At 42.0% G+C, this 24181-nt stretch overlaps 1 protein-coding gene across 2 annotated transcripts in view; it reads left to right on the plus strand.

Annotated features, from left to right (window-relative positions):
• LOC110536173 (ras GTPase-activating-like protein IQGAP2) overlaps window positions 1-24181 on the plus strand; it is a 95630-nt gene that overhangs the window by 15538 nt on the left and 55911 nt on the right. For both annotated transcript variants that reach the window (XM_036936055.2, XM_036936056.2), the window contains exons 3-5: window positions 10065-10221; window positions 10809-10886; window positions 13508-13584. In XM_036936055.2, coding sequence (XP_036791950.2) covers window positions 10065-10221; window positions 10809-10886; window positions 13508-13584 — 312 coding nt within the window. The remainder of the gene's footprint in view (window positions 1-10064; window positions 10222-10808; window positions 10887-13507; window positions 13585-24181) is intronic.

Raw genomic sequence — 24181 nt, forward strand, 5'->3', positions numbered from 1 at the left:
GTTTTTTGATAGGGTGTCATTTTTGGAAGTTACATTTTTACCCTTACTACCCTTCACCTCCATTTTTTTATTTGTTTTTATTTTACCTTTATTTAACTAGGCAAGTCAGTTAAGAACAAATTCTTATTTTCAATGACGGCCTAGGAACAGTGGGAACTAATGAAGTTTTAGTTCCATTTTTACAAGTGTGGCAAAAATGTTATTTACCATTTGTCTGAACTTTTATCATTTAGTTAGTCGAAACAACTTAGCTCCATGCTAAGTTAAGTTATCTCATCAAACATGCAAAAATACCCTTAGTGTCACTAGTATCACACAATCTCATAACATGAGAGCTCTCAAAGGCAGGCTTACTGTGCGCATAGTAGAGTAACACAAAGGGCACATATGGCGTTACTGTCGGTCTATAAATAATGGAGTAAATGTGGTTTGAAACAAAAATGAAAAGGATATTCATGCAGTTCCATATGAAAATTGACCCATACCTCCACCTATACAACAACAGGTCTAGGACTATACATCCTTTTAGCAGGATTTATATAGACATTGGCATGTCAAATTCAAGGACTTTCAGGGACTTTTTCAAGCACTTCATTGTGATTTTCAAGGACCTCAATGTGTAGTACAATTGTGTAATTGATATAATTGTACATATAGGGCCTAATATAGAACCCCACCCCTCCCTGCAAAAAGTGTCAAAGTAGGCCATTACCACTTTTTAAGGATAATAAGAAAAAGTATGCCTTGCCAGTTCACTGAAATTCATATTATTACATTCAAAATGTGTGACAATAATGTGGACATTGCCTGACTAATTAGATTTGAGGCCTTCATGGCCATTTTTCTGGAGCCTATGTGGCCGATGCAGGCACACAATAAAACCATGAATAGTTGTAGCATTAATCTCACCATTTGAAGCTCGCCATCACTGTTTTTATAATTAGAAAGTGACCAAAAACCAGGTTCCTTTTTTAATGGAAGAGTTTGTATGGACATCCAATTTGAAGCCAACATTAGATTTGGTTGTCCTCGTAATAACCGCATGTGGTTTTACCGCAACAGAGTAGCGCAACACCTTTTCAATTGAAGCAGCAGGAAACAAACTGAAGTGTCCCCATCTCTCACAAAAACTGATCAAAAGTGAAATCACAGATAATTATAAGGGAGCAGGAGAACTTATCAATAAATTGGCTACAATAATTACATGGACTTCTGTCCTGGGTCTATCCTACACAATTGCGCACAGTAGACTTGGTGTCCAATCCGACGCACAAAAACATCTGAAAACATGAACACATTACCTTGACGCTTCCTCTGTTAAATCTAATGAGACCCTGCTGTAAATCAAGCAGACAACAGATAATCAACATCAATTCGCTGAAGATATTTAATCCAATGTGGATCCATACACAACTGTCTTCACTGGCGTAACGAATGAGGCACCAAAATATTCTGGACATTCCTCGTGAACACCTTTTTTTCATCTCTTTAGCGCATGCGACGCAACATCACAACAGTTGTTCATTACCTGACTGTCATTAGGAAAATTCTGTCCCAGATCAGATGGTGATGTGTGAAAATATCACTGCGTTACTAATCAGCTAGACACCAAATGCACATCCAACAAGTGTTATGCATAATTATTGAACAGCCACATGAATGACAGTCGATTTTAGGTTTTAAGGTAAAGGTGACTCTTTCGGTTAGAAGCATTCGATTTTGCCATCACATGTATTATTTTGGATTTGTGTGCCCATAAACTGTTTTCACCCCATAACATAAGGAGACACAAAATGTTAAGTCTTGAGGTTTTGCTTGCCTGAGGTAGAGTATCTCATAAGCTGTAGACCACACTATTTACCAAGATCTATATTTTTCGTAGCTGTCTATTTACCACTACAAACTGATGCTGGCACTAAGACGGCACTCAACAAGCTGTATAAGGCCATAAGCAAACAAGAAAATGCTCATCCAAAATGCGGCGCTCCTAGTGGCTGGGGACTTTAATGCAGGGAAACTTAAATCTGTTTTACCTAATTTCTACCAGCATGTTACATTTGTAACCAGAGGGGAAAAAACTCTGGACCACCTTTACTACACACACAGAGACGCATACAGTGGTTCCTCCTTTAAAAGTTGCAGAGTACTGCGGCACAGCTAGCATGGTGCCGCAGAATTCTATGGCACGTTATTTAAGTATGAACCACTGGTACCATTAAGGCTAGTTAGTGCTGGTTTGTCCACCAGAGGGCATCTTTGAGAAGCATTTGATAGCCTTCAATAATGGCTGTACTAGAGAATGCGTACACGCGGGAGACCGGGGTTCAGTTCTCTGACAGGCAGGAAGGAATAGGCTGTCCTTGTAAATAAGAATTTGTTTTTAACTGATTCCATATGTGTTATTTCATAGTTGTAATGTCTTCACTATTATTCTACAATGTAGAAAATATTAAATAAAGAAAAACCCTGGAATAAGTAGGTGTGTCTTTTGACTGATACTGTAATTTGATTAATATTATGGTGGTTCTATTCCAAGGAAAATGAAAATGCCTCTAGGTTTCCGTTATGATGGAACGGAAAATATGGCACTGTACAATGTGATGGTCGGAAGTACAGTACTGGGCTATTTAGGTAAAGAATTCAGTGTCACCTCCCTGACCAAGGCCCTTCTCCCCCGATTGCTCAGTTTGGCCGGGCGGCCAGCTTTAGGAAGAGTCTTGGTGGTTCCAACTTTTTCCATTTAAGAATGATGGAGGCCACTGTGTTATTGGGGACCTTCAATGCTGCACACATTTTTTGGTGCCCTTCCCCAGATCTGTGCCTCAACACAATCCTGTCTAGGAGCTCTACGGACAATTCCTTTGACCTCATGGCTAGGTTTTTGCTCTGACATGCACTGTCAACTGTGGGATGTTATATAGACAGGCGTGTGCTTTTCCAAATCATGTCCAATCAATTGAATTTACCACAGGTGACGCCAATCAAGTTGTAGAAACATCTCAAGGATGATCAATGGAAACAGGATGCACCTGAGCTCAATTTCAAGTCTCATAGTGAAGTGTCTGAATACTTATGTAAATAAGGTATTTCTGTTTTTTATTAAATTAGCAAACATTTCTAAAAGCCTGTTTTTGCTTTTCATAATGGGGTATTGTGTGTAGATTGCTGGGATTTTTTACATAAATTTTTTTTTTTTTTTTTTTTTTTTTTTTTTTTTTTGAATAACGCTATAACGTAACGATGTGGAAAAAGTCCAGAGGTCTGAATACTTTCCGAAGGCACTGTAGCTTTTTTTTTTGCAGATTATTATCATTGATTTATCAACAGCTGTAGCAAGTTGTCCTGCGTAGGAAAGCCTCACTGGTACCCTAATTTATAGAAAGACCCATATAGGCTAGTAACACTTGGCCTGGCTAGCAGTTTAGTTTAGGCTAATGTGGACTGGTCACTGGTGTGGGATTTCTCCATTTGTCCTAGAGAGCAGTAGGCTAATATTAGGGCTGGGAATTGCCAGGGACTTCACGAAACAATATTATCACGATATTTAGGTGCCGATACGATATGTATTGTGATTCTATATGTATTGCGGCTCGATACTGCGGCTCGATGTTGCTCACTATATATGTCTGCTGCAAAGATGAGGGAGCATGAGAAAATCAGTCATGGAAATAAGTGCTCAAAACATGTTGGCTCACTATTTAAAAAGATGAAGAGCAACTACCTAGCAAAAAAAAATATCGATACTTGGAGTCAAAGTATTAATATTGTGATATGCAACTACAGTGGGGCAAAAAAGTATTTAGTCAGCCACCAATTGTGCAAGTTCTCCCACTTAAAAAGATGAGAGGCCTTTAATTTTCATCATAGGTACACTTCAACTATGACAGACAAAATGAGGGAAAAAAATCCAGAAAATCACATTGTAGGATTTTTAAAATGAATTTATTTGCAAATTATGGTGGAAAATAACAAAAGTTTCTCAATACTTTGTTACATACCCTTTGTTGGCAATGACAGAGGTGAAGACTTACAGAAAAGGTTTGACAAGGTTTTCACACACTGTTGCTGGTTTTTGGCCCATTCCTCCATGTAGATCTCCTCTAGAGCAGTGATGTTTTGGGGCTGTTGCTGGGCAACACGGACTTTCAACTCCCTCCAAAGATTTTCTATGGGGTTGAGACTGGCTAGGCCACTCCAGGACCTTGAAATGCTTCTTACGAAGCCACTCCTTCGTTGCCCGGCGGTGTGTTTGGGATTATTGTCATGCTGAAAGACCCAGCCACGTTTCATCTTCAATGCCCTTGCTGATGGAAGGAGGTTTTCACTCAAAATCTCACGATACATGGCCCCATTCATTCTTTCCTTTACACGGATCAGTCGTCCTGGTCCCTTTGCAGAAAAACAGCCCCAAAACATGATGTTTCCACCCCCATGCTCCACAGTAGGTATGGTGTTCTTTGGATGCAACTCAGCATTCTTTGTCCTCCAAACACGACAAGTTGAGTTTTTACCAAAAAGTTATATTTTGGTTTCATCTGACCATATGACATTCTCCCAATCTTCTTCTGGATCATCCAAATGCTCTCTAGCAAACTTCAGACGGGCCTGGACACGTCTGGCACTGCAGGATTTGAGTCCCTGGCGGCGTAGTGTGTTACTGATGGTAGGCTTTGTTACTTTGGTCCCAGCTCTCTGCAGGTCATTCACTAGGTCCCCCCGTGTGGTTCTGGGATTTTTGCTCACCGTTCTTGTGATCATTTTGACCCCACGGGGTGAGATCTTGCGTGGAGCCCCAGATCGAGGGAGATTATCAGTGGTCTTGTATGTCTTCCATTTCCTAATATTTGCTCTCACAGTTGATTTCTTCAAACCAAGCTGCTTACCTATTGCAGATTCAGTCTTCCCAGCCTGGTGCAGGTCTACAATTTTGTTTCTGGTGTCCTTTGACAGCTCTTTGGTCTTGGCCATAGTGGAGTTTGGAGTGTGACTGTTTGAGGTTGTGGACAGGTGTCTTTTTTATACTGATAACAAGTTCAAACAGGTGCCATTAAAACAGGTAACGAGTGGAGGACAGAGGAGCCTCTTAAAGAAGAAGTTACCAGTCTGTGATAGCCAGAAATCTTGCTTGTTTGTAGGTGACCAAATACTTGTTTTCCACCGTAATTAGCAAATAAATAAATAAAAAATCCTACAATGTGATTTTCTGGATTTTTTCCCTCATTTTGTCTGTCATAGTTGAAGTGTACCTATGATGAAAATTACAGGCCTCTCTCATATTTTTAAGTGGGAGAACTTGCACAATTGGTGGCTGACTAAATACTTGTTTTGCCCCACTGTTCCCCCCTCCTGCATCACTAGCTAATATAGTGTTTAACCTGGCCACAGGTCTAATAGTACCATTTTTATTTTTTTACATTGTTTGGACTAAGGCGACCTGCAAAAATGTTTAGGTGGCTCTCCCAAGGATTACAATGGCAGAAAAATCTGACAATAACAGGAAAGAGTGGCTGAGGAGTTTTAAATACTGTTGTTGGAGCTGTGCTTCGCCATGCGGCTGTATTACAACCAACCACATTGTTTCACTCCCGGAAGTGCAGCTTCAGAGGCTAGAGAGCTTTGTTACTGACTGAGCCAGGATATTCTTCTCCTCTCGTTCACTTTACCTCACCCTGGTCCTCTTTATCTTGCTTGGTTTCTCTCTTTCCTTCCACCTCTCTCCTCATTTGCTTATGTAATAATGAACTTTGCCTCTTATTTTCATCTGTGATTTTAAAACACCCACAATGGTGTGTCACTAAAGCCTTCCCAGCCTTGTATCTGTGTCTGTACACTCTTCCGTTACCCCTCTCCTCCACTACTTGAGCGCTAGCCAGTACAGTAGGCTGGCACTCTCTCCAACCCATGCAACCAACTCTCATCAAGTGCTCACCGTGATCAGGCGGACATGGCATGGTGTGCTGTTATCTCTATCAGCCACCCACACAAAGCCCTCTGTACCTCCAGTCACACCGCCTCTATTCCAGATTGGGATTTGTTATTAGTTTTTTTTAGCGAGGGCATGCCTGGTTTTGTTTGTCCTGTAGTCCCCTGAGCCAGTTCAGTAGCCACAGAGCTGCAGTGTGTAGAATGTGGCTGTGGCACTGTTCCAAGATGGTAGATTAATGTCAGGTAGCGTTAGTGCAGAAGTATGCCGATCTGACACAGCGGATCTGACTGGTGTGTCGATCTGACACACCACTCAGATTCTTCAGGCCTGTTGCACTAATTTCCCACTTTCCCAGGCCATTATGGCTCAGCATGGCAGCATTGGACCAACTGATATCTAGGCCTGTATTCACAGTGTCTCCAGAATAGCAGTGCTGATTTAGAATAATAGTGAAGACATCAAAACTATGAAATAACACACATGGAATCATGTAGTAACCAAAACGTGTAAAACACATTAAAATATATTTTAGATTCTTAAAAGTAGCCACCCTTTGCCTTGACAGCTTTGCACACTCTTGGCATTCTCTCAACCAGCTTCACCTGGAATGCTTTTCCAACAGTCTTGAAGGAGTTCCCACATGCTGAGCACGTGTTGGCTGCTTTTCCTTCACTCTGCAGTCCAACTAATCGCAAACCGTCTCAATTGTGTTGAGGTCGGGTGATTGGAGTCCAGGTCATCTGATGCAGCACTCCGTCACTCTCCTTGGTCAAATTGCCCTTATAGCCTGGAGGTGTGTTGGGTCATTTTCCCTACTACAATGTAGAAAATAGTAAAAATAAAGAAAAACCCTTGAATGAGTAGGTGTGTCCAAACTTTTGACTGGTGCTGTACATGTAGAGTTGCTTTTTCTGTGTCTGTCAACATTCTCTCATGTTTCCTTTGATATCGGCAGGGTAGCCTAGTGCGTTGGACTAGAGCGTTGGTCTAGTAACCGGAAGGTTGCAAGTTCAAATCCCCGAGCTGACAAGGTACAAATCTGTCGTTCTGCCCCTGAACAGGCAATTAACCCACTGTTCCTAGGCCGTCATTGAAAATAAGAATTTGTTCTTAACTGACTTGCCTAGTTAAATAAAGGTAAAATAAATACAAATTGATTTGCCATAATACAGTTTGCTGTAATAAAATGTTCTTATGTACCGTAGAGTCTTGGCATTTACCAGCAGGGTTTGGTGAAGAATCACATCACTTTACAATTTTAGCAAATCCTCCTTAGCAAGATTGTAGAACAAACAAAGGACCTTACAATGAAGGGCAGATGCAAGGAACTGTTCATTCTGCAATGAAACTCTACAATGAAGTTAGAGTTCACCCAAATTACGTATTGATTTCCTTACCCTGTGAGGAACCTATGGACAAGATATGACAACAATCCATGCTTTAGTTTAGTTTCCCTGACACTGTTTCCACATGCTACCATTTCAGCATTTGTGGCACAAATCCCATTCAAGTCATGGGACCGTTATTAGCATTTTTCCATGCATCATGTTTAAATCCTCTAAGTGACTTTGTTGCGCTTCAAAATCAATTTGACATACTTTCTGATGATTTGGACAAAATTATAATATCGGTCCCATGACTTGAATTGGGATTTGTGCAACAAATGCTAAAATGTTAGCATGTGGAAATGATGCCAAGGAAATTAAACCAAAGTCATACCCTGCCCATAGACTGCTTAAAGGGTAAGGAAACCAATGTGTCATTTTGTAATTTGGGTGAAATATCCATTTAAATGAATCAATCAATATGATAGGGTGGCATGGACTGACTTGCCATAATAACATGTTTGTTGTGGTTGTCCACACAGAGACAGAAAGTGCTGACAGAGGAGAGGGAATGGTGTGTTTGTTGGGTTCAATGTGTTGACACGTGTTGGGGCAGAGTGTTGTCTCTGTAGTGGTGGTTCAGCCTACAGACAGACGTTGACTTGTCATTAGTGGTTGCATGGAGGAGGGAAGGCCTGATGGAGTGAGCATGGAGGAGGGAAGGCCTGATGGAGTGAGCAGGGCGGAGGAGGCCTGATGGAGTGAGCAGGGCGGAGGAGGCCTGATGGAGTGAGCAGGGCGGAGGAGGCCTGATGGAGTGAGCAGGGCGGAGGAGGCCTGATGGAGTGAGCAGGGCGGAGGAGGCCTGATGGAGTGAGCAGGGCGGAGGAGGGGAGGCCTGTTTTAAAAAAAATAAAAAAATGTGTTATCATGAATGAAGTTGGACTTTACTGTGACTTTAATAATAACTTCTAACACCCTGTGTGTGTTGAACATCCCCCCACACATTTTTACAAGGAACTCACTTGTGAAACAAATCTTACTGTAACATTTTATAGGGAACTTAACATTATTCTCAACTGACATCTCACTTGCTGCAAGGTTCAACATCTAAATTGGTGGTTTCAGTTCAGCTTTCAAGGGTGTGTATGATTACTGGGGTAACAAATGCAACAGATGCATTCATATTGTAAATTTAAGCGTGATCCCTTTTCTCTCGCTCTCCCTCCTGAGCACATGCATGACAATTTGTCTTACAGGATTTCACTCATCTTGACTCGAGACCCAGAATCACCTATAGGCCTACTGTTGATTTCGTTGAGGACCAAACCCTTGTTCCCTGCCCCATATACTCCTGAACAGTTTACTCTTATGCCCCAAATAGTCTTCTATTAAACAGTTTACAGAAACCTAATGTATTGCCAAAAGGCATGCCTCTCCAACCCCCCTACACTGGTATGTTGGACAGTGAATGTGGGAGCTGGAACAATGGGCTCTTCTCTCTGGGTCAGTACCAGTCTATTAACACCACAGACCGAGAGGGTTTATCATCCTCAAGCATGTCAGTCAATTTATAGACACACTGACATGTGTTATGTTATGTCAGTATACATTGACTGACTGAATGTACAGGTAGATTGTGTAGTCTAATTCCTTAGATTAAGATTAGTGACTGGATGCACAAACCAGCCAGTCATGTCAAATACTGTGTAGTCAATATAAACCTAAGCCAGCTGATCAGTGCTGTTTTGATCTTGGATTTAGAGATTTTGTAACAGTTGTGGGACTCTTTAATGACCCTTCCACCTGTGCCTTTCACTGAAGGCTTGATATTATTTTTGTGACTTGCACATGCCTCTCCAGGTGTGTTTGTGTGCACACTTAGTATATTGTAAAATTTAAACCACTGCCACAGTCGTACAATACCTAATCCTTCAATACCATGAAATGTCAGGAAGCAAGGAGGAGTCCTACGGATGCAGACATGGACTTAAATAAAGCATGTAGCCAACATATAGAAAGGTGAATCCCGACAATCACCAGAGGAACATTCTGAGTTAGCCTAGGTCTACTGCTGGTTTTCCCTTGACTGTGCTGCTCCTTCGATAAGTACAGGGAAAGCCAATATTGACCTATGTGGTGCTAGCGAGGCGGCTTGTCAATCAGCCCGGTAATGGCTCACATGCTCTTAGATCGCAGATCACCACGGTGCAAGGTGATGGACAGACCAAGGTTATGTTTGTTTATATCTGCTTGTATCCATGACGACAGCTTTCATATTGAGAGAACCGTTACCTTGAAGCCAAGGAATGAGCGGGCAACAGGTTCAAAGAGTCAGACTTTGGTCCAAACATTTGCATTTTGTTATCCATAAGCTCCTCAAAGATGATGAACATATGATGCTAAATGAACCTATGATGTTCTGGGATCGGTGTCTCTGCTAGTGTTTACCTGGCCTCACAGTTAGCCTACATAGACAGGGCGGGACCCTACACCATTCCTAACAAATCATCCAAAGGAAACACTGGTCTGTTTTTCTGTTGTGTTATCAGTGTCTCTTCCCTATTGCTCCATATGAATGACTGGAGAGCGGTTGCCATTTTGTTGTGAGATCAGTTTCTGTTCCAGTCATTTCCATATAAATTACTGAACAGATGTTGTCAACATTAGAATTAGCAGAACGGGCATCCCCATTCAGTTCAATTATGCCATAATGGGTGGGCTGGTGGCCATTATTAGTGTCCCCATAGGAGCAAAGCAGGAAGTATATATTTTGTTCCTTTTCTGAGATCAGTGTTTGTGTGTATACCCAGGTGGATGGAGGCGTGTGTAGAGGAGGAGCTGCCCTCCACCACAGATCTGGAGGAGGGTCTGAGGAACGGAGTCTACCTTGGAAAACTGGCCAAGTTCTTTGCTCCCAAGATGGTGTCTGAGAAGAAGATCTATGACAGGGACCAGGCTCGCTACAAGGTGACCTTTGTCCTCATATTGGAAAGATCTGGTACCGCAGGATACTCCAAGTTAATTGACACTACTTCAGACTATGAATTTAACGAGGCTACATAGTAAAACTGTCACAGACACAGGATCACAACTGGGTGGCAGTGGGCGCTATCTAGTTTCTCTCCCCCATACCCCACCTTCATCTAGTTTCTCTCCCCCACACCCTATCTAGTTTCTCTCCTCTCCTCTCCCCCACACCCCACCTCTCTAGTTTCTCTCCTCTCTCCCCCACACCCCACCTCTATCTAGTTCCTCGCCTCTCCCCCACACCTCCATGGCGTCATAAAGGAAATGTCTAATCCCAGATCCAACGCAGACAGCCCCACTTCCTGTCAACCATCTCCCAAGGGACAGAGTGATGCCCCCACCCATGTTAAAAACAGCAGCTGTGCTGACAACACACTCCCGCACACACTCTCCTTCATCTTTCCGTGCGCCTGCACGTGCACATCCTTGCATGCGTATGATTCCTACCAATAACATGCTATTTCTGATGCACAACAGACTCAGTTGCAGGGATCTAATATTTCTGTTTTGTCTGTGTTTGTGTCCAGCGCACAGGACTTCACTTCAGACACACAGACAACACAGTGCAATGGCTACGGGCCATGGAGTCTGTAGGGCTGCCTAAGGTACGACTAACACACACACACACACACACACACACACACACACACACACACACTGCCCAAGTCCCTCCTACCAGAGGCATACAGTATCAGAACCTTTTAGTAACTGGTAATATCACCAGGCTGATATGCCTGTTTTATGGATTTTAGTAAGTCAAATGACAGTGGACCATGTAAATTTAAAGCACGCTGTTTGTTCTAGTGCGTCCTTATGGAACACCTTATTGTCATGCCATGTGATGGTAACTCTGGAATCGCTCAGAGATGCATGTTTGATGATGATCAACAATGAATGATTCTGTTTTGGGGAAGCAGTACACTTACCAAAGGAGACTCTTTAGGAGTCGACAGACAGCCAATGATATGATACATTGTTTATTCATATGGTTATTATGGCCTCATCTTGTCATTATTGATGGATTAAAATGTTTCACTATTTGTTTTAATTCAAAATAATGATCAGGGTAGGGGAATAGGTACGACATGCCAGCAACAAACGCTGACACTACACATCCAAGTATTTTGGACCAAATTATGAAAGACAAGAACTGTACTTTTGAATTCCATAAAGTCATTGTAGAAGAGGAGAATGAATGATTGTTGTATATGAACAATGACAAGCCACCGGGGTCTGACAATCTGGATGGAAAATTACTGAGGATAATAGCAGACGGTATTGCCACTCCTATTTGCCACATCTTCAATTTAAGCCTATTAGAAAGTGTGTGCCTTCAGGCCTGGAGGGAAACTAAAGTCATTCCGCTACCCACGAATAGTAAAGCCCCCTTTACAGGCTCAAATAGCCGACCAGACTGTTACAAACCCTTAGTAAACTTCTGGAAAAAAATTGTTTGACCAGATACAATGCTATTTCACAGTAAACATGTTGACAAGACTTTCAGCATGCTTATAGGGAAGGACACTCAACAAGTACAGCACTTACACTAATTACTGATGATTGGCTGAGAGAAATGTATGAAAAATTGATTGGGGGGGCTGTCTTGCTAGACTTCAGTGCAGCTTTTGACATTATCGATCATAGTCTGCTGCTGGAAAAACTTGTGTTATGGCTTTACACACCCTGCTATAATGTGGATAAATAGTTATTTGTCTAACAACACAGAGGGTGTTCTTTAATGGAATCCTCTCAAACAAAGTCCAGGTAGAATCAGGAATTCCCCAGGGTAGCTGTTTTGGCCCCTTGTTTTTTCCAATTTTTACTATTCATATGCCACTGGCTTTGAGTAAAGCCAGAGTGTCTATGTATGCAGATGACAACACTATACACGTCAGCTATTACAGCGACTGAAATGACTGCAACACTCAACGAAGAGCTGCAGTTAGTTTCAGAGTGGGTGATAAGGAATAAGTTAGCCCCAAATATTTCTAAAACTAAAAGCTTTGTATTTGGGTCAAAACATTCACTAAACCCTAAACCTCAACTCAATTTTGTAATAAATAATGTGGAAATTGAGCAAGTTGAGATGACTAAACTGCTTGGAGTAACCCTAGATGGCAATCTGTCATGGTCCAAATGTATTGATACAGTAGTAGCTAAGATGGGGAGAAATCTGTCTATAATAAAGCGATGCTCTGCCTTAACAACACTATCAACAAGGCAGGTCCTACAGGCCCAAATTTTGTTGCACCTTGACTACTGTTCAGTCGTGTGGTCAGGTGCCACAAAAAAGGACTTAGGAAAATTGCAATTGGCTCAGAACAGGGAAGCACGGCTGGCCCTTGGATGTACACAGAGAGCTAATATTAATAATATGCATGTCAATCTCTCCTGGCTGAAAGTGGAGGAGAGAGACTTCATCACTACTTGTATTTATGAGAGGTATTGACATGTTGAATGCACCGAGCTGTCTGTCTAAACTACTGGCATACAGCTCGGACACCCATGCATACCCCACAAGACATGCCACTTGAGGCCTCTTCACAGTCCCGAGTCCAGAACAGACTATGGGAGGCGCACAGTACTACATGGAACTCTATTCCACATCAAGTAACTGATGCAAGCAGTAAAATTTGTTTTAAAAAAACGTATATGAAAACACCTTATGGAACAGCGGGGACTGTGAAGCAACACAAACAGACACATGCATACACACACAATAACATATGTGCTATGCACACACATGGATTTAGTACTGTAGATATGTGGTAGTGGTGGAGTAGGGGCCTGAGGGCACACAGTGTGTTGTGAAATCTGTGAATGTATTGTAATGTTTTTAAAATTGTATAAACTGTCTTAATTTTGCTGGACCCCCAGGAAGTCAGCAGCTAATGGGGATCCAAAATAAATACAAATAGGTTGCTTTACTTTTGTTCACCGCTACTGTTCCCTTTTGGGAAATACATGGACATCCACAGCAGTCAGCCAGGTAAGTGTAGGTACAGTGAGACACACTGACAGGCAAGAATTACATCACCCAAAGGTGTGTGGCAGTAGCCAGGAGGATACAGAGGAATAGTGTCAGACTGCTTCAGGTTGAAAATGAGCTGACAGTCTGATAGATGTAGTGTGCTCGCTGTGCCTCTTGGCTGCTGCACTGTGCAAGATATCAGGAGACGTTAATGAAAGACCCATGACTAATGCCTTCTCTGGTTGCTACTTTCAGATATTCTATCCTGAAACGACAGATGTGTACAATCGCAAAAACATGCCCAAGGTGGTGTACTGCATACACGCGTTAAGGTAAGACGGCGTGCATTCCAACACAAGGTGGGTTTTCTATCTGACTCGCCCCCATTAGGCTTACTGCTCAGTGCTTACATCATGCCCCTTACTCTTTGTCCAAAGCACACTACAATATTTCTTGTTTCTTGACTGCACATTATATTGTGTAGGAGACCTAAGTTTTTTAGCTCTTCTGATATTTGAAGAGCCCTAAAAGCATATCACATAATATTAATGTCTAAATGGGACTTGAGGATCATTTTTGAAAAATGTAACAATGTGTGAAACAAGAGAAGTGAAGATGAATGGAGGAAAATGGTAAAATATGACATGAAACTAGTATCGGCTGTTTCAGTTTATGGTTAAAACATGCTATTTTCACGATTCATGGAACGAAGGTTTGGCAATATGCAGTAATTTCCCACGCTTGCCATTGTTTTTGTGTGTTTGTATGGATATCGTTTGCACATGCAATGCTAGGTACAGCCTCAGAACTGATAGGTGACTTCCTGTATACATTAAGTCATTTCCTGCCAACAGACTGCTTCAATTTGTAGGCTTCCTCTAGCTATTTTGTGTCTCCTTTGACAATGTTCTCTTGAGTCTACAAGAGACCACAATGATGTTATTCTCACATAGTATCATCAGGCTCTGTAAGGAAAGCCAGATGTTATATTGGGAGCTGGGGGTGGTAGAAGGGCCTGTCTATCACTCAACTTTTTAGATTTGAATTAATAGCCCTCTCACCATATTTTACTGTGAAGCCTATTTTCTTATGTGCAGTCAGTGTTGACTCTGACTCCTAACTTTCAGTGAGCATTGAAATACCTGTTATATGAATAGGATGAATGAATAGGAATTAATAGGTTTATCTGAGATCATGTTCAGAGGGATTTTACTACACAACCTCAAGCGTTAGGCTTTCTGCTCTATATATATATATATATCACACAACCATTATAGCCTATATAACGTTATGGCAGGTTCACACATTATAGCCTATACAGTGGCTTGCGAAAGTATTCACACCCCTTGGCATTTTTCCTATTTTGTTGCCTTACAACCTGGAATTAAAATAGATTTTGGGGGGGTTTAATCATTTGATTTACACAACATGCCTACCAGTCAATACTTTGTAGAGCCACCTTTTGCAGCAATTACATCTGCCAGTCTCTTGGGGAATGTCTCTATAAGCTTGGCACATCTAGCCACTGGGAGTTTTGCCCATTCTTCAAGGCAATTGCCCATTCTTCAAATCTCTGGAAGACTGAAACAGGTTTCCCTCAAGAATTTCCCTGTATTCAGCGCCATCCATCATTCCTTAAATTCTGACCAGTTTCCCAGTCCCTGCCGCCAGACGTCGAGTTATCCTTGATGGCCAAAAAGTGTACCTTCCATATGTTTGGGGAGTCTCCACATTGCCTTTTGGCGAACACCAAACCGGTTTGCTTATTTTTTTCTTTAAGCAATGGCTTAATGGTTGACCGATTTTGTGATTTCAATATTCCCAGGTAAGAAGTTTTAGGTTGTAGTTATTATAGGAATTATAGGATTATTTCCCTCTATACCATTTGTATTTCATTAACCTTTGACTATTGGATGTTCTTATAGGCACTTTAGTATTGCCAGTGTAACAGTATAGCTTCCGTCCCTCTCCTCGCTCCTCCCTGGGTTGGAACCAGCAACACAACGACAACAGCCACCATCGAAGCAGCGTTGCCCATGCAGAGCAAGGGGAACAACTACTAGATGGCTCAGAGCGAGTGACGTTTGAAACGCTATTAGCACGCTCTAACTAGCTAGCCATTTCACTTCCGTTACACCTACCTCACCTTGGGAGTTGATAGGCTTGAAGTCATAAACAGCGCAATGCTTGACGCACAACGAAGAGCTGCTGGCAAAACGCACGAGAGTGCTGTTTGAATGAATGTTTACGCGCCTGCTTCTGCCTACCACCGCTCAGTCAGATACTTCGATACTTGTATGCTTGTATGTTCAGTCAGATTATATGCAACGCAGGACACGCTAGATAATATCTAGTATTATCATCAACCATGTGTAGTTAACTAGTGGTTATGATTGATTGTTGCTAGCTAGCAACTAACCTTGGCTTACTGCATTCGCATAACAGGCAGTCTCCATGTGGAGTGCAACGAGAGAGAGGCAGGTCGTTATTGCGTTGGACTAGTTAACTGTAAGGTTGCAAGTTTGGTTCCCCCGAGCTGATAAGGTGAAAATCTGTCGTTCTGCCCCTGAACAAGGCAGTTAACCCAAGGCAGTTAATATTTGGTGTTCTCGGTATCAGTATCTCTACTTGCACATTCATCGTCTGCACATCTTTCACTCCAGTGTTTAATTGCTAAATTGTAATTACTTCGCCACTACGGCCTATTTATTGCCTTATCTCCCTAATCTTACCTCATTTGCACACACTGTATATAGACTTTTCTATTGTGTTATTGACTGTACGTTTGTTTATTCCATGTGTAACTCTGTTGTTTGTGTCGCACTGCTTTGCTTTATCTTGGTCAGGTCACAGTTGTAAATGAGAACCTGTTCTCAACTGGCCTACCTGATTTGACTAATTATGTGACTTCTGAAGGTAATTGGTTGCACCATATCTTATTTAGGGGCTTCATAGCAAAAGGGGTGGATACAGATGTAGTGGTTTGGGTGTAGCTGGTGCAGAGGAGTCGGGCGCAGGACAGCAGAGATGAGCAACTTTACTCAAATATTCCAATAACATGTCGTAATACAGAGCCCACATTTACGGACCGAACAGACATAACACAATCACGCACAAAAACCATGGGGAAAACAGAGGGTTAAATAATGAACATGTAATTGGGGAATTGAAACCAGGTGTGTAAAACAAAGACGAAACAAATAAAAAATGAAACGTGGATCGGCGATGGCTAGAAGGCCGGTGACGTCGAATGCCGCCCAAACAAGGAGAGGGACCGACTTCGGCGGAGGTCGTGACAGCAGATGCATGCACCACTTTTCCGTTTTTATTTTGTATAATTTTTTGAAACAAGTAATATTTTAAATTTCACTTTCCCAATTTGGACTATTTTGTGTATGTCCATTACATGAAATCCAAATAAGAATCTATTTAAATTACAGGCTGTAATGCAACAAAATAGGATAAACGCCAAGGGGATGAATACTTTTGCAAGGCACTGTATCACGTTATGGCAGGTTCCCACATTATAGCCTATATAACATTATGGCAGGTTCACACATTATAGCATATAGAGTGCCTTCAAAGTATTCACACCCCTTCACTTTTTCTACATTTTGTTGTTTTACAAAGGTGGAATTAAAATGGATTTAATTGTCTTTTTTTGTCAATGATTTACACTAAATACTCTAGTGACAAATTGGAAGAAAAATTCAAACATTTGTTAAAAATATGTGACAAATTAAACACTAATATATCTTGATTAGATAATATTCAACCCCCCTGAGTCAATACATGTTAGACTCACCTTTGGCAGTGAATACAGCTGTGAGTCTTTCTGGATAAGTCTCTAAGAGCTTTGCACACCTGGATTGTACAATATTTGCACATTATTATTCAAAAAATTATTTAAGCTCTGTCAAGTTGGCCATTTTCAAGTCTTGCCATCGATTTTCAATTTGATTTAAGCCAAAACTGTAACTCAGCTACTCAGGACCATTCAATGTCGTTTTGGTAAGCCACTCCAGTGTATATTTGGCCTTGTGTTTTAGGTTATTGTTCTGCTCAAAAGTTTAATTTGTCTCCCAGTGTCTGTTGGAAAGCAGACTGAACCAGGTTTTCCTCTAGGATTGTACATATGCTCTATTCCATTTATTTGAATCCTAAAAAGCTCCCTAATCCTTGCCGATGACAAGCATACTCATAACATGATACTTGAAAATATGAAGTGGTACTCAGTGATGTGTTGGGTTGGATTTGCCCAAAACGTAACACTTTGTATTCAGGACATAAAGTTAATTTCTTTGCCATTATTTTTGCAGTTTTACTTTTGTGCCTTTTTGGAAACAGGATGCATGTTTTGGATTTGTTTTATTCTGTACAGGCTTCCTTTTCAAATAAAATAAAATAATAATTGTCACATGCGCTGAATAGAACAGGTGTAAACTTTACAGTGAAATGCTTACTTAAAAGCCCTCAACCAACAATGCAGTTAAGAAAATCCATAAATTAAAAGATAAGAATAACAAATTATTAAAGAGCAGCAGTAAATAACAATAGTGGGGCTATATACAGGGGGTACCTGTACAGAGTCATGCCTGGCTGTCAGTGAACAGGGAGTACAGGAGGGGACTGAGGACACACCCCCGAGGGGCCCCCGTGTTGAGGATTAGCATGGCCGATGTGTTGTTACCTACCCTTAACACCTGGGGATAGCCCGTCAGGAAGTCCAGGGTCCAGTTGCAGAGGGAGGTGTTTAGTCCCAGGGTCCTTAGCCTATTGATGAGCTGTGAGGGCACTATGGTGTTGAAAGCTGGGCTGTAGTCAAAGAATCGTTTTCTCACATAGGTGTTCCTTTTGTCCAGGTGGGAAAGGGCAGTGTGTAATCGAGATTGCATCATCTGTGGCTCTGTTGGTGTGGTATGTAAATTGGAGTGGGTCTATGGTTTCTGGCATAATGGTGTTGATGTGAGCCATGCCCAGCCTTTCAAAGCATTTCATGGCTACAGACGTGAGTGCTACGGGTAGGTAGTCATTTAGGCAGGTTACCTTGGTGTTATTAGGCACAGTGACTATGGTGGTCTGCTTAAAACATGTTGGTGTTATAGACTCAGACAGATAGAGGTTGAAAATGTCGGTGGAGACACTTGTCAGTTGGTCAGCGCATGCTCGGAGTACACGTCCAAGTACTCAGTTTGGCCCCGCAACCTTGTGAATGTTGACCTGTTTAAAGGTCTTACTCGCATCGGCTGCGGAGAGCATGATCGTCCGGAAAAGCTGATGCTCTCATGCATGTTTCAGTGTTGCCTCGAAGCGAGCATAGAAGTACTTTAGCTCGTCTGGTAGGCTCATGTCACTGGGCAGCTCTTGGCTGTGTTTCCCTTTTTGTAGTCTGAAATAGTTTGCAAGCCCTGCCACATCCGATGAGCGTCGGAGCCAGTGTAGTATGATTCGATCGTACTACATCCGTCAGCTCTACCCTTTAGCTCAGTGCGAATGTTGCCTGTAATCCATGGCTTCCTGTTGGGGTATGTACGTACAGTCACTGTGGGGACGACGTCCTCGATGCACTTATTGATAATGCCAGTGACTGATGTGGTGTACTCCTCAATGCCATCGGAAGAATCCTGGAACATACAGTGCCTTGCGAAAGTATTTTGTCCCCTTGAACTTTGCGACCTTTTGCCACATTTTAGGCTTCAAACATAAAGATATAAAACTGTATTTTTTTGTGAAGAATCAACAACAAGTGGGACACAATCATGAAGTGGAACGACATTTATTGGATATTTCAAACTTTTTTAACAAATCAAAAACTGAAAAATTGGGCGTGCAAAATTATTCAGCCCCCTTAAGTTAATACTTTGTAGCGCCACCTTTTGCTGCGATTACAGTTGTAAGTCGCTTGAGGTATGTCTCTATCAGTTTTGCACATCGAGAGACTGAAATTTTTTCCCATTCCTCCTTGCAAAACAGCTCGAGCTCAGTGAGGTTGGATGGAGAGCATTTGTGAACAGCAGTTTTCAGTTCTTTCCACAGATTCTCAATTGGATTTAGGTCTGGACTTTGACTTGGCCATTCTAACACCTGGATATGTTTATTTTTGAACCATTCCATTGTAGATTTTGCTTTATGTTTTGGATCATTGTCTTGTTGGAAGACAAATCTCCGTCCCAGTCTCAGGTCTTTTGCAGACTCCATCAGCTTTTCTTCCAGAATGGTCCTGTATTTGGCTCCATCCATCTTCCCATCAATTTTAACCATCTTCCCTGTCCCTGCTGAAGAAAAGCAGGCCCAAACCATGATGCTGCCACCACCATGTTTGACAGTGGGGATGGTGTGTTCAGCGTGATGAGCTGTGTTGCTTTTACGCCAAACATAACGTTTTGCATTGTTGCCAAAAAGTTCCATTTTGGTTTCATCTGACCAGAGCACCTTCTTCCACATGTTTGGTGTGTCTCCCAGGTGGCTTGTGGCTAACTTTAAACAACACTTTTTATGGATATCTTTAAGAAATGGCTTTCTTCTTGCCACTCTTCCATAAAGGCCAGATGTGTGCAATATACGACTGATTGTTGTCCTATGGACAGAGTCTCCCACCTCAGCTGTAGATCTCTGCAGTTCATCCAGAGTGATCATGGGCCTCTTGGCTGCATCTCTGATCAGTCTTCTCCTTGTATGAGCTGAAAGTTTAGAGGGACGGCTAGGTCTTGGTAGATTTGCAGTGGTCTGATACTCCTTCCATTTCAATATTATCGCTTGCACAGTGCTCCTTGGGATGTTTAAAGCTTGGGAAATCTTTTTGTATCCAAATCCGGCTTTAAACTTCTTCACAACAGTATCTCGGACCTGCCTGGTGTGTTCCTTGTTCTTCATGATGCTCTCTGCGCTTTTAACGGACCTCTGAGACTATCACAGTGCAGGTGCATTTATACGGAGACTTGATTACACACAGGTGGATTGTATTTATCATCATTAGTCATTTAGATCAACATTGGATCATTCAGAGATCCTCACTGAACTTCTGGAGAGTTTGCTGCACTGAAAGTAAAGGGGCTGAATAATTTTGCACGGCCAATTTTTCAGTTTTTGATTTGTTAAAAAAGTTTGAAATATCCAATAAATGTCGTTCCACTTCATGATTGTGTCCCACTTGTTGTTGATTCTTCACAAAAAAATACAGTTTTATATCTTTATGTTTGAAGCCTGAAATGTGGCAAAAGGTCGCAAAGTTCAAGGGGGCCGAATACTTTCGCAAGGCACTGTATTCCAGTGTATGCTAGCAAAGCAGTCCTGTAGTTTAGCATCTGCTTCATCTGACCACTTTTTTTTATAGACTGAGTCATTGGTGCTTCCTGCCTTAATTTGAGCTTGTAAGCAGGAATCAGGAGGATAGAGTTATGGTCAGATTTGCCAAATGGAGGGTGAGGGAGAGCTTTGTACGCGTCGCTGTGTGTTGAGTAAAGGTGGTCTAGAATTTGTTCCACTGGTTGCACAGTTAACATGCTGCTAGAAATTAGGTAAAAACTGATTTAAGTTTCTCTGCATTAAAGTCCCCGGCCACTAGGAGCTCTGTCCCTGAATGAGTGGTTTCCTGTTTGCTTATGAAGGAATGTAGCTCATTGTGCGGTTTTGGTTACAGCGTTGGTCTGTGGTGGTATGTAGACAGCTACGAAAAATATAGATAAACTCTCTAGGTAGATGGTGTGGTCCACAGTTTATCATGAGATATTCTACCTCAGGCGAGCAAAACCCTGAGACTTCCTTAGATATCGTGCTCCAGCTATTGTTTACAAAAATGCATAGGCCCCCGCCCCGTGTCTTACCAGAGGCTGCTGTTCTGTCCTGCGGATAGTGTCTAACCCGCCAGCTGTATGTTCTTAATGTCTTTGTTCAGCCATGACTAGGTGGTGATGTACGTGCTTTCAGTTTGTCCCATTTACAGTGCTTTGCAAAATTATTCATCCCCCTTGCCGTTTTTCCTATTTTGTTGCATTACAACCTGTAATGTAAATGAATTTAAAAAATCCCCTAAATAAGATCTGGTGCAATCAATTACCTTCAGAAGTCACATAAATAAAGTCCACCTGTGTGCAATCGAACTAATTAAGTGTCACATGGTCTCAGTATATACAGTTGAAATCGGAAGTTTACATACACTTAGGTTGTATTCATTATAACTCGTTTTTCAACCACTCCACACATTTCTTGTTGACAAACTATAGTTTTGGCATGTCGGTTAGGACATCTACTTTGTGCACGACACAAGTAATTTTTCCAACAATTGTTTACAGACAGATTATTTAACTTATAATTCACTGTATCACAATTCCAGTGGGTCAGAAGTTTACATACACTAAGTAGACTGTGCCTTTAAACAGCTTGGAATATTCCAGAAAATGATGTCATGGCCTTAGAAGCTTCTGATTTGCTAATTGACATCATTTGAGTCAATTGGAGGTGTACCTGTGGATGTATTTCAAGGCCTACCTTCAAACTCAGTGCCTCTTTGCTTGGCATCATGGGAACATCAAAAGAAATCAGCCAAGACCTCAGAAAATAAATTTGAGAACTCCGCAAGTCTGGTTCATCCTTGGGAGCAAGTTCCAAATGCTTGAAGGTACCACGTTCATCTGTACAAACAATGGTATGCAAGTATAAACACCATGGAACCACGCAGCCGTCAAACCGCTGAGGAAGGAGACGCGTTCTGTCTCCTAGAGATGAACGTCCTTCGATGCGAAAAGTGCAAATCAATCCCAGAACAACAGCAAAGGACCTTGTGAAGATGCTGGAGGAAACGGATACAAACGTATCTATATCCACAGTAAAACGAGTCCCATATCGACATAACCTGAACGGCCGCTCAGCAAGGAAGAAGCCACTGCTCCAAATCCGCCATAAAAAAAGCCAGACTACGGTTTGCAACTGCACATGGGGACAAAGATCATACTTTTTGGAGAAATGTCCGTTGGTCTGATGAAACAAAAAGATAACTGTTTGGCCATAATGACCATCATTTTTTTGGAGGAGAAAGGGGGAGGCTTGCAGGCCGAAGAACACCATCCCAACCGTGAAGCACGGGGGTGGCAGCATCATGTTGTGGGGGTGCATGGCTGGACTGGTGCACTTCACAAAATAGATGGTATCACGAGGGAGGACAATTGTGGAAATATTGAAGCAACATCTCAAGACATCAGTCAGGAAGTTGAAGCTTGGTCGCTAATGGGTCTTCCAAACGGACAATGACCCCAAGCACACTTCCAAAGTTCTGGCAAAATGGTTTAAGGACAACAAAGTCAAGGTATTGGAGTGGCAAAGCCCTGACCTCAATCTTATCAAAAATGTGTGGGCAGAACTGAAAAAGCGTGTGCGAGCAAGGAGGCCTACAATCCTGACTCAGTTACACCAGCTCTGTCATAAGGAATGGGCCAAAATTCACCCAACTTATTGTGGGAAGCTGGTGGAAGGCTACCTGAAACGTTTGACCCAAGTTAAACAATGTAATGGCAATGCTACCAAATACTAATTGTGTGTATGTAAACTTCTGACCCACTGGGAATGTGATGAAAGAAATAAAAGCAGAAATAAATTATTCTCTCTACTATTATTCTGACATTTCACATTCTTAAAATAAAGTGGTGACCCTAAATGACCTAAGACAGACATTTTTACTCTGATTAAATGTCAGGAATTGTGAGAGCTGAGTTTAAATGTATTTGGCTATGGTGTATGTAAACTTCTGGCTTCAACTATATCCACCTGTTCCCAGAGTCTGCAACACCACTAAGCAAAGGGCACTACCAAGCAAGCGACACCATGAAGACCAAGGAGCTCTTAAAAACAAGGGACAAAGTTGTGAAGAAGTACAGATCAGGGTTGGGGTATAAGAAAATATCAGAAACTTTGAACATCCCACAGAGCACCATTTGAAAGAATATGGCAACACATCAAACCTGCCCAGAGAGGGCCGCCCACCAATACTCACGGACCAGGCAAGGAGGGCATTAATCCGAGAGGCAACAAAGAGACCGATGGTAACCCCGAAGGAGCTGCAAAGCTCTACAGCAGAGATTGGAGTATCTGTCCATAGGACCACTTTAAGCTGTACACACCACAGAGCTGAGCTTTATGGAAGAGTGGCCAGAAAAAAAGCCATTATTTAAAGAAAAAAGTAAGCAAACACATTTGGTGTTCGCCAAAAAGACTTGTGGGAGACTCCTCAAACATATGTAAGAAGGTTCTCTGTTCAGATGAGACTGAAATTAAGCTTTTTGTCCAAGGAACATGCTATGTCTGGCGCAAACCCCACACCTCTCATCACCCGGAGAACACCAGCCCCACAGTGAAGCATGGTGGTGGCAGCTTCATGCTGTGAGGTTGTTTTTCATTGGCAGGGACTGGGAAACTGGTCAGAATTGAAGGAATGATGGGTGGCGCTAAATACAGGGAAATTCTTGAGGGGAACCTGTTCCAGTCTTCCAGAGATTTGAGACTGGGACGGAGGTTCACCTTCCAACAGGACAATGACCCTAAGCATACTACTAAAGCAACACGTGAGTGGTTTAATGGGAAACATTTAAATGTCTTTGAATTGCCTTGTCAAAGCCCAGGAACTCAATCGAATTGAGAATCTGTGGCATGACTTAAAGATTGCTGTACACCAGGGGACCCCATCCAACTTGAAGGAGCTGAAGCAGTTTTGCCTTGAAGAATGGGCAAAAATCCCAGTGGCCAGATGTACCAAGCTTATAGAGACATACCCCAAGAGACTTGCAGCTAAAATTGCTGCAAAAGGTGGCTCTACAAAGTATTGACTTTGGGGTGGTGAATAGTTATGCACGCTCAAGTTTTATTTTTTTGTGTGTCTTATTTCTTGTCTAACAAGAACATATTTTGGTCTTCAAAGTGTGAGGCATGTTGTATAAATCA

This window comes from Oncorhynchus mykiss, chromosome 11, assembly GCF_057628025.1.
Source record: "Oncorhynchus mykiss isolate SJ-2025 chromosome 11, ASM5762802v1, whole genome shotgun sequence".
Classification (NCBI taxonomy): domain Eukaryota; kingdom Metazoa; phylum Chordata; class Actinopteri; order Salmoniformes; family Salmonidae; genus Oncorhynchus; species Oncorhynchus mykiss.